This window comes from Puccinia triticina, chromosome 14A (genome assembly GCF_026914185.1).
Source record: "Puccinia triticina chromosome 14A, complete sequence".
Lineage (NCBI taxonomy): Eukaryota > Fungi > Basidiomycota > Pucciniomycetes > Pucciniales > Pucciniaceae > Puccinia > Puccinia triticina.
This window is the reverse complement of record NC_070571.1, coordinates 5,124,853-5,135,453: the sequence shown is the minus strand read 5'-3', so window position 1 is coordinate 5,135,453 and position 10,601 is coordinate 5,124,853. Positions and strand designations below refer to the sequence as shown.

At 46.4% G+C, this 10,601-nt stretch overlaps 1 protein-coding gene across 1 annotated transcript; it reads left to right on the top strand.

Annotated features, from left to right (window-relative positions):
• Positions 1–710: 710 nt before the first annotated feature.
• Positions 711–6,661, top strand: PtA15_14A470 (uncharacterized protein; the record flags this gene model as incomplete). Its single annotated transcript, XM_053163190.1, has 16 exons — positions 711–794; positions 863–950; positions 1,014–1,103; positions 1,183–2,535; positions 2,596–2,775; positions 2,834–2,988; positions 3,052–3,238; positions 3,312–4,273; positions 4,353–4,502; positions 4,575–4,742; positions 4,833–5,110; positions 5,202–5,560; positions 5,650–5,927; positions 5,995–6,234; positions 6,340–6,439; positions 6,519–6,661. The coding sequence occupies 16 exons, from the start codon at positions 711–713 to the stop codon at positions 6,659–6,661; spliced, it is 4,815 nt and encodes a 1,604-aa protein (XP_053027141.1).
• Between the last annotated feature and the right edge of the window lie 3,940 nt (positions 6,662–10,601).

The window sequence follows — 10,601 nt, the reverse complement described above, 5'->3', positions numbered from 1 at the left end:
CCGGTTTAACTGGGATAACCTCAGCCCAGCCAATTTTGCTGGCAGTGACAAAGTTGATGATTTAGGGTGAATTGGTGATGATATTGACCAATATGCTTCAAGCTGCTGTGTGAAGACAAAGCAAAGAGAGAAAAGCTGGAAAACAGGCTTCTTTTATGAGCTCCTGTTCAGCAATACAGCTTGCCTTCTGTTGTCCAGCTCTTTTGAAGTGTGATTGTGAAAATCTAGCATGGTATTAATCTACATCTAAGCTCACAATGTACATGGATAATGGGTGAACGTGGTGATCCTCAGAGTTCCTGGAAGTTGGGCAGAATTTTGTATCACCCAGCATTATTCAAAAATTTTGTTGTTGGCAAAACACTCACCCGGGGCAGAGGGGCTATCCGCCAATCCGGGACTATCCGTTTCTTTCGCTCGGATAGCAAAAGCCCACGGGCGCCCGCTGGACAGCCGGCGCCAGCCCGCGCCGTTTAGCATCTGTGACGGGTCGGGCTGGAGTCTGGGAATTTCACAAAACTGGTGTCCGCGCCCGGCCCAAACCCGGCCGGGTTCGGGCGGCCTCTTGGACCCCCGGCCCAATTACCATCCTTCATACACAATCGGTCGACGCGTTCGCGTTCAGAGCACTCCTGTTCCGCCCTTCTCGTTCAACCACCTTTCCAAGCTACCTAATCATCGTCTCTCTGCCCGTCGCCTTCGCCTTGCAAATGCCTTCCAAGTCCGATCAAAGCCGCAAGGAATCCCTTGAAGTCCTGAGGGCTAGGCGAGCTGGCGAGAAATGCGATTATAAAGTAAGCAGACATACGCACTTGCCCGCTACAATGCAGCTTTCTGACAATCATCGAGCTCGTTACTGCAGGGATCGCAGGATGACATCTATGAAACGGTCTCAGAAGATGAGTACAAGTCGGTTGTGAAGGGACGATTGGCCGAAGACGATTTCATCGGCAAGCATTTCTTGGCAAGCTTCGTCTGCTATTCTACTAACACTTCATTCGATCGTGTTGCAGAGAACGATGATGATTCGGGTTACGTTGAACAGGGAGTGATCGATTGGGATGAAGAAGAAGAAGAGGTCGACAAAACCGTGATACCCGCAAGTAAGTGATTTGATTCAATGCCAGTTTTTGTGCAATTTTGTGACTCACCGTGTTGAAATTCGTTGAAACTCTCTGATAGATATTCACCGCAAAAGCCGAGATCAACAGTCGACAACACAACATTCGAGCTCAAGCACTCGTCCAACCTCGAAACTCCCTACCACATCGCACAAGAACGCGCGCCCCGCATCAGGTGCTCGAGGAAAAAATGTGGCTAAGGAGCCTCCGACTCTGAATGCTTATCGGAAAACTAAAGATGCTGTCGCTTCCGAAGGCTTTATGGACAGTCTATTGAGCGGACTCGGCCAAGGCACTTCAAAACCATCCAGCGCCTCGCATCTCCCTAATCTCAGCTCTATTCAACCAGGCCGACTGCAGGGCTCCGAGCAGACCTCCGAACAGAAGAAAAGAAAAAATGTACCTAATTACTCACGCCCTGGTCTTTCTCCAACCGCTCTACGCAACACTAGTCCTGAAAAGTCGAATGGGATACCCTCGTCATCATCGTCCTTCGGTGATGAAGATTTTGCCCGAACAGAAAGCTTGGGTGATGGCTCCAGCGCTGGCGTCGGTGGATTTCTCAGCAGTGAAGGAGTCGACGACGTTGAACGACATTCCAAAAAACCTCGTATCGCTACTTTGCACCATGATCTCGTGGACCTCAAGGTGGAAGACTTGGCTATGGATCTCAGCGATGAAGAAAATTTAGACATGCGTTTGGATGATTTGAAAACAGACCCCACCTCGACCTCGACCTCCATCCCCACAGTATCTTGCAAACTAGTTCCTAAAGTTGGAAAACATGGGAAGAACAGGCGTCAACCACTCGGTGGCGCTGTGGTCGCATCCGACCGGCACTTACCCTCTCAAGATAGTACCAAACCGATGGAACCCTCTAAGCCTCAAGGTCTGAATTGGCAGAAAGCACTTCAAGCTCTGCCCACAGTCTCTAATATCGACCCCAGTACTGACGCTCATCTCAAAGCACTCATCGAGGACAGTGAAGACAAACCACCGTCAGCTGACACCCCTAACGCCGTCGTTGTGGCTCCGACTGAGATAGACCTTTCAGAAACTACGGAATTCTTGGCCAACATTCCTCGCAAAAGCAAAGTTTCCAAACCCCCACGGATAACAAAAAAAGCGCTCGCACAAGCGGAAGCCGATCGACACTTACCCAAACCCGTGAAAGTCGATGCTTTTGTTCCTACAGATCCACAGAAAACCGACAAGGCCGTTGACACGCCAACCGAGACTAGTGAAGGAAATCAGCTCAAGTTCTTCTGGCTAGACTATCAAGAACTCGAAGGTGTCATCTATCTTTTCGGGAAGGTTTTTGATCAGTTATCGTCGAAGTATATCGCTTGCTGTGTGATTGTCGAAGGGATGGAGCGCAACCTGTTCGTTCTACCTCGGCCTACCATGACAGACGGTAAGCGAGATTATTCGACCCTATGGCAATTTTACATCTAACTATTCTGAACTTTCGTAGAGGATGGAATCGAGGTAAAACCCACGGAAGATGATATTTATGACGAAGTCGAGACGATTCTAGAAAATCACCAGATTAACGAGTTTAAAGCAAAGATGGTCGAACGCCAATATTGCTTTGAGGAGAAAGATATCCCCGCCAACTGCGATGAGTGGCTCAAAGTCGTATACAGTTACACCAGTGCGTCTGCCTCGACTGCAAGTTTTCCTCATAGTTGCTGATACCAATCTTTCACCAGAGCCTCCCATTGCGCGGCTTACAACTGGCAAAACCTTCAGCAAGGTTTTTGGAACTGGAACCAGCGCTTTCGAATTATTCCTCTTAAAGCGTAAAATCATGGGGCCTTGCTGGTTGGATGTTCAAGGCGCATTCCCTAGTACACGAGCTACACCCGTATGTTTTGTTTATTCCCAAACACCAATTGGCTCCTACTGACGACTCGCTTGATAACCTCAGGCATCCTGGTGCAAACTCGAAGTTGTAGTCAAGGACCCAAAACTGATCAACCCACTTAGCGATGCCGATCCCACCGCGAAAGAGATTCCTCCTCTTAACATCATGAGTCTTAGTATCCGGGATATCATGAACCACAAGGATAATAAGAAAGAGATTGTCTGCGTTACAGCACGCATGTGGCAAGAAGGTCCGTAATGTCTCACAAACTCCACAGTATTACTCGTAGATCTAAAAACACATCACCTATTTGTTTGCTACAGCTAACTTGGAAGACACGACACCGATTGAACAGCAATCATCGGTGGTGAAAACCTTTGTGAGGCCCTTAGCTTCCTTTCCCGCCGGTACTCACGAGGCCTGCCGTCGAACAATGCCACCCATAACGCCGGTAAAAGAAGAGCACATGCTACTATCTATTCTACTCGGTACAATCAACTCTTACGATCCGGATATCATCGTAGGGTATGACTTGGCAAGTGTCGCATTGGACGTCATTTTACACCGTATGCGAGACCTCAAAACCTCGCACTGGTCTAGAATCGGTCGGATGCGCAGAGAAAAGCTTCCATCGCTACGTACCGGCGGATTTAACAATCACCTACTAACCGGCCGCCTAGTGTGCGATCTTAGCAGCGATGGTTTCAAGTCGATGGTCACCTCAACTACATGGTCGTTGACAGAACTCTGTCAGAAATATCTGCAGATATCTCGAGAAGACATCGATCCCGATGAAATAGTCAATTTCTTCGATTCGACTTCTGCTAAACCCGATCGTATCATCAATTTCATCAAGCACTGTGAAGCCGACTCGTACTTCCAGATGGCTCTGATCAACAAAGTCCAGTATCTAAGCTTAACGAAGCAACTTACTAATTTGGCTGGAAATAATTGGAATTCTACTTTGCATGGAGGTCGTGCCCAAAGGAACGAATTCATCTTGCTTCACGAGTTTCATCGCCAGAAATTTATATGCCCAGATAAGTTGAGCTTTAACGACCGAAAAGCATTGGCCGCAGCTACAAACATGGCAGGAGACCAGGGCGAAGGTAAAGGCGGTGGTAAAGCTGTCAAGAAGGACAAATATAAAGGGGGTCTTGTATTCGAGCCCAAGCGAGGATTGTGGGACAAGTTTATCCTAGTGATGGACTTCAATTCCTTGTATCCCAGCATTATACAGGAGTATAACATCGACTTCACCACCGTCAATCGTGCCGGTTGCGACGTAAGTCTTAGTAACTGCCCACTCTCCCCCCGAAAGAAAAAACGTACATAACTCATGTTTCTATTGGCTTTCGCTGTAGGATGATGAAAACGACCAAATTCCCGATCTTCCTCCGGCTGAAATGAAGCAAGGAATTCTCCCTAGGCTGATCGCCACGTTGGTCAATCGTCGACGGGAAGTCAAGAAGCTGATGAAAGCCCCAGACACCCCTGCATCAAAGATAGCACAGGTACGATGTTTTCAACGGCGGCGTTGTTCCGTAATACTGACGGCTTGATTTTTTAATAAATATTTGCTATAGTATGATATTAAGCAAATGGCTCTTAAGTTGACTGCAAACTCGATGTATGGATGTCTTGGTTTCGAAGGGTCCAGATTTTATGCGAGGCCTTTAGCAGCATTGACGACATCGAAAGGACGAGAAATCTTAACCAACACCCGAGACTTGGCTGAGAGTCAGAATCTTGACGTAAGGCTGATTAGCTAGAAACTCGCGCGTGAAATTTGGATAGACAAGTTGATGTTATAAAAAATATCTATTATACTATTTCTACTGCAGGTAATATACGGAGACACTGATTCAGTCATGATCAATACCAACGCCTTGGACTTCGCAGCTGCCAACAAGATCGGCAATGAATTCAAAAAACTAGTAAACGAACGGTACAAACTCCTTGAAATCGACATTGATGGTGTATTTGAGCGGATGTTGCTGCTGCAAAAAAAGAAATATGCAGCTTTGAAAGTTGATGCGATGACTCAGGCTCGAATCGTCGAAGTCAAAGGCTTGGACATGAAGCGAAGAGAGTACTGCAAATTGTCGAAGGATGCATCTCAGTTAAGTGTTTAATATCGACATCAGTAGTCAATTGCGTTTTTTTTTTTAAATTTGATTCTTATTCGATCCCCTTCTTAACCTGCATAACAGGTACATCCTTGAGCAGGTATTATCAGGTTTATCGACAGAACTTGTTGTAGAGAAGATTCACGAGTATCTTACCGAACTTGGGCAAAATGTCAAAGAAGGCAAAACGGATTTAGACGACTTCATTATCCACAAAAAACTCGGTAAAGACCCCAAGGATTACCCGGACGTCAAGTCACAGCCGCACGTTCAAGTTGCGCTACGAATGAAACTGAAGGGCAATACGACCCCCAAGGCGGGCGATGTTATACCTTATATATTCTGTCTTGGGGAAGACAGTAGCTCCAGCACTCGATCAGCTCAAGCAGATAAAGCCAGACACCCGGATGATTTGCGTCGTGCGGACACCCCTTGGAAAATTGGTATGTCACTGCAACTTTATCATGGCCTTCTTACTCGCGCAATCTCACGACATTAATACACTGACATGGACCTGAGGGGTGGATTCTAGACTACGACTATTACTTATCTCTGCAGGTTTTACCACCGATTGAGCGTATGTGCGACTCTATTGAAGGCACCGATCGCTGTAGACTGGCAGAATGTCTTGGTCTGGACCCCTCTCGTTTCAAGAATATCGCCACCTCTGGCCCAGATTCACAAAGAGAGTTCCACACCCTGGATTCCCAAATCCCCGATTCGGAACGGTTTTCAGGCACTTCAGCATTCCAAGTTAGGTGTCGACATTGTAATGGAAAGTTCGAGTTCAAAGGTGTGCAAGGCGAAATGGTAAGCCTCGAGTTGGATCTTACTCTTAATAGAAAATTGATTGGCGTCATTGGGTTTTACTTTTCAGGCGCGTATGATATCACTCAGCGGAATAAATTGTCCGAATTTGGAGTGTCGCAAAGCGCTTGGGGTTCCATCGATGGCGACACAGTTAGAAGTTCAGATTCGAGATTTTATCGGCAAGTTTTACGAGGCTTGGTTAGTTTGTGATGATGCAGCCTGTAGAAATCGAACGCGCATGATGTCGGTTTATGGGCGCAAATGCTTGAACACAAGTATGGGATGCAGAGGCCAGATGAGCTACGAAGTACGTATTCACCTATGTTCATCTTACTCCTTGGCTTCCACCAGTGAATTATCGCAGTGATATTGCTTTGCTCACGTGTTCCTCTGCTGTTTGCTTGGTAATTAGTACACCGATAAGATGTTATACAACCAATTGTTGTATTTTCATGGTCTGTTTGATTCTTCAAAAGCTCAAAGCAAGTTCAAGGAGGGTACGCCCGAATCAGGTATGCACATTTGTAGTTTAGTTGAGTGGTTGTTCGTAATATCCGCTGACTTGTTGGTTTTGCATTGTTCATTGCATAGATGCGATAGCGAAGATTTTACAAGCAAACCAACAAGCTCTTGGCACACTACAAGGCATCGTCAATCGATACTTACAAAAGAACGCTCGAAGATTTGTGGCTATGGAGTCCCTCTTTTCTTTCATGACAATCAGAGGCCTCTAGGGCATCTCAATAGCTGTAATAGTGTATATTTCTACTTGTTACAATAGCGCTTAATCGTTCTTGCTTTCCCTTCGAATTTTCAAAGAAGGCGGTGCGTACAAATTTCGTAGCGTGAGGATGTTTATTCGCAATCTTTATTCATTTGTCACTTGTTCAAATGTCATATTAGTAGTACAAATTGATTGAATAAAAATCAACTGACCCATGGGAGTTGAATCCCAAACATGCTCAGGCCGCTTCCAGCAGAAGTGGAGGAAAGCTGTTCTGCAACTTAACAAACATTGCTACAGATCTGTGTCTGTTGCTTATCCAGATCAAGTCATTCCACAAAGAGCATCTTATGTGTTTTGAGGCATTATTTGCTTGAATTTTATACCTGGATCACATTTGGATGTGTGGGAAGTTATCTACTGGGGACATTTGCACAACATCACAGCCAATGTTTCCTTGCCAATCTTTATAAATGTCCTCCTGACAGTTTTGTAAACCATTCAGCAAACACTGACCATCTGGCCCATCGTCAGGCAAACAGGCATCATGGTGCCCAACCTTGCCTCAATTTTTCTAATTGAACATTCTCTAAACATTTTCCCAACTGTCCAGAGAATATTCATGGGACAGGGCTCCCATTTGCTTCAGGAACCCTTGTGCAAGGGTATGTCCTCTGAACAATTGGCCCAGTGTGGAACTCTCACTCAACGGCGTAAGACTCAAAAGGTGTTGTGAGACCCTTTTGCTGAATGGCAAAATGTATGGATGAGGTGCAAGCTCTGCCCTTCTGGATATCAGAAAACAAGACCACCAAGCTAAGCTTGGCAGTTTTATCTAGTGATAAGGATCAGGGTGTAAACGGGTTGGGTTTGGGTCAAAAAACAGCGCCTGAACCCGACCCAACATTTAGCGCGGGTTGGGTCAGGTTGGGGCAGATTTTAAAATATGCTGCCCAAACCTGACCCAATGTCATACTAATTTGGGTCAGGTCCGGGTTGGGTTGGGTTGGGTCTTGGATCGACCCAACCTCTTAGGTGCCAAAAGCCCCCAACTTGACTGTTGGAGGCATCATAGTCGGGTTGCAAAGTTGGGTTGGGTCAGGTTTGGGTCATGTCATTTTCTTTAAGAATGTGCCCAAACCCAACGGGTCTCGGGTTGGTTTTGGGTAGGCCCGACCCATTTACACCCTGAGATAAGGATATGTTCAAAGATGAAGAGTATAGTTGGATTATTTTGTGATGAGTTCTGAGTTTCTATGAAGTGGATGAGATGCTGAATTAGAGATGGCACTGCGCACCTGGGCACCCTCACGGGTGCAGGTACAGAATTTCACTAAGATCAGACACCCACACCTGCAGAGCGGGTACCCCCCAGGTGCAAGTGGTGGGTACCCAGGTGCAAGAGGCAAGTACCCGCGGCCCACAGGTAAGATTGGGTCCCCAAGACCCAATGATTGGGTCACCAAGACCCAATGATTGGGTCACCAAGACCCAATGATTGGGTCACCAAGACCCAATGATTGGGTCACCAAGACCCAATGATTGGGTCACCAAGACCCAATGATTGGGTCACCAAGACCCAATGATTGGGTCACCAAGACCCAATGATTGGGTCACCAAGACCCAATGATTGGGTCACCAAGACCCAATGATTGGGTCACCAAGACCCAATGATTGGGTCACCAAGACCCAATGATTGGGTCACCAAGACCCAATGATTGGGTCACCAAACCCATTGATTGGGTCCCAACTGTTAGTGCAACAGTCAGACAGGTAGTTGCCTGCGCTGGGTACCCAGATACCCACTCTTTTTCTAGCAAAACTGAACACCTGCACCCACACAGAAGGTGGGTACCCCGCCAACAGGTAACCGCGGCCATATCTATGTTGACTGAGAAGAAAAGACTGATGTGGTGAATGCGGCTTAGAGATTGCCAAGTGGACCCAGGTAGCCATCATGGGTCCAGGTACCGGCTGCTTTTTTTATCCAAAACCCCCTCTTCATGACGGGTACAGACCGTTCATTGGGAGTGTTGATTCCTCTGGATGACCGGGGTCTGTCCCAGTCATCAAGAGGTTTGTTTCTTCTCAATGACTGGGTTCTGTCCCGGTCATTGAGAGGGTTGATTCCTCCCAATGACCAGGATCTGTCCTGTTCATCAAGATGGCTGATTCTTCTTGATGAACAGGTTCTGTCCCGGTATCTGGAATGAATCCAGCCTAAAACATTCTCATTTTTTGGAGACATCCCCATGGTTATTGGACGTCCATTGAGGGGAGTAGTTTGTTCCCCTCTCAATGACCAGTTGGAGCCAGCCATCAAAGGCATAGTGAGTTTTTCTCACGGGCCAGATGACGCCGTGTAACGGGAGGTAACGCCCTGTAACATGTTTCACCCCTGAGGCTGTTGACGTGCGGTAGCGCGCTATAACATGTTTCACCCCTGTGTCCAATTTCTCAGCGACATAGTAGGATTTTATTGTTGCCTCTCGGCTCCTCCACCTTTTAAATTTCCAAACAATCAAAAATGGCACCAAATACTCAAACTACTGCCAACAGTACTGAAGATGCGAACACCAGCGGATATGCGACCGACCAGTCTCAACTCCGCTGTTCAAATCAAGCTTCATCTGCAGTTGTTGAACCAGGCATGGTGCCAACTGGCTCGGACTCCCGGGCCAGATTAACCAAACTAGCTGGAGAGGTGACGGCCCCTTCTTCGGAATCTAGCCGTGCAACGGGCCCCAAAGGCATGCGGCAGCCCAAGAAAAAAAGGGTGATTGAAGAGGATTTGTCTGCAACAGACACCCGCACCGTTGCTATTGTCAAAAAGAAGAAAAACCCAAAGAAGGTAACCAAAAAGGTCTTGGCAATTCAGGAGGTGCGTGTAGACTAGAAGAAGTATCACATAAGATATTTTATTGAGGTTACAAAACTGTGTGGTATTTAGGTGAATTCAACCGGCAAAGCCCATGACTTCAGTCAGGATACCAATGAATCCATTGAGATCGGTCCAAGGGAAGCCAAAAAAAAGCTTGAAAAGGAGTATGATGATATTCTAGATTTCTTTGAACCACCTTTTTGGAAGAAAGAAGACAAAGGAAACACTCAGATTAATTATAAATGCAAATGGTGTGGAGAGATTTATTGTGCGCACACGACATCTAGAGGAAACTTGAAGGTACACCGTGACGGTTCAACTCAGTCGGAGAAGAAAAGTCATGGCTGCGTGAATCAAGAGAAGGCAAAGAAGTCATGTGCAAAGTTACCCCCGTCAGTTGCTGAGCGCAATCTTGCCCAAGCCAATGGCGGGGGTGATCCTAAGCAAACCATCATTAGTGGTTTTCTTCAGAATAAGCAAACCTTTGTCAATTGGGTTCTAAACCAACTGATTATGATATGGCAGATTTGACAAGTGCTACCATGGTCTCGGATTGAAGACCAAATACTTCGTGCGGCTTTTCAATACGCAAACCCAAAGGCTTTTCCATTTGGTCAAAAGTGGTCGGCCGATGAATCCAAAAAGCTTTACTTGATGCTGAAAAAAACTGTGTTTGATGAGCTCAAGGTACGCTTAATATATTTCATTTTTTGTGACTGTTTCACTGATATGTACTCAAATTTCTTATCAAAGAACCTCAACACAAAGTTCACTCTAATCCATGATGTATGGACGACAAAGGGGAACCGATTTGCCTTCATTGGTGCCTCAGTGGCTTTCATCAACTCCAATTGGGATTACACAGTCCGGCATTTGACTCTAAAAATGATTCCATGGAAACATTTTGGTCATTTGCTTGCACGCCCTATTGCAAGCCTCCTCAACAAGAACAACTTGGTTCAAAAGATGCTGGCACAGACTACCGACTCTGGCTCAAACAACAACACCATGGCCGACAAGATGTATAACTTATTCTACTCCAATGAGCCACCAAATGCAGACTCGTGGG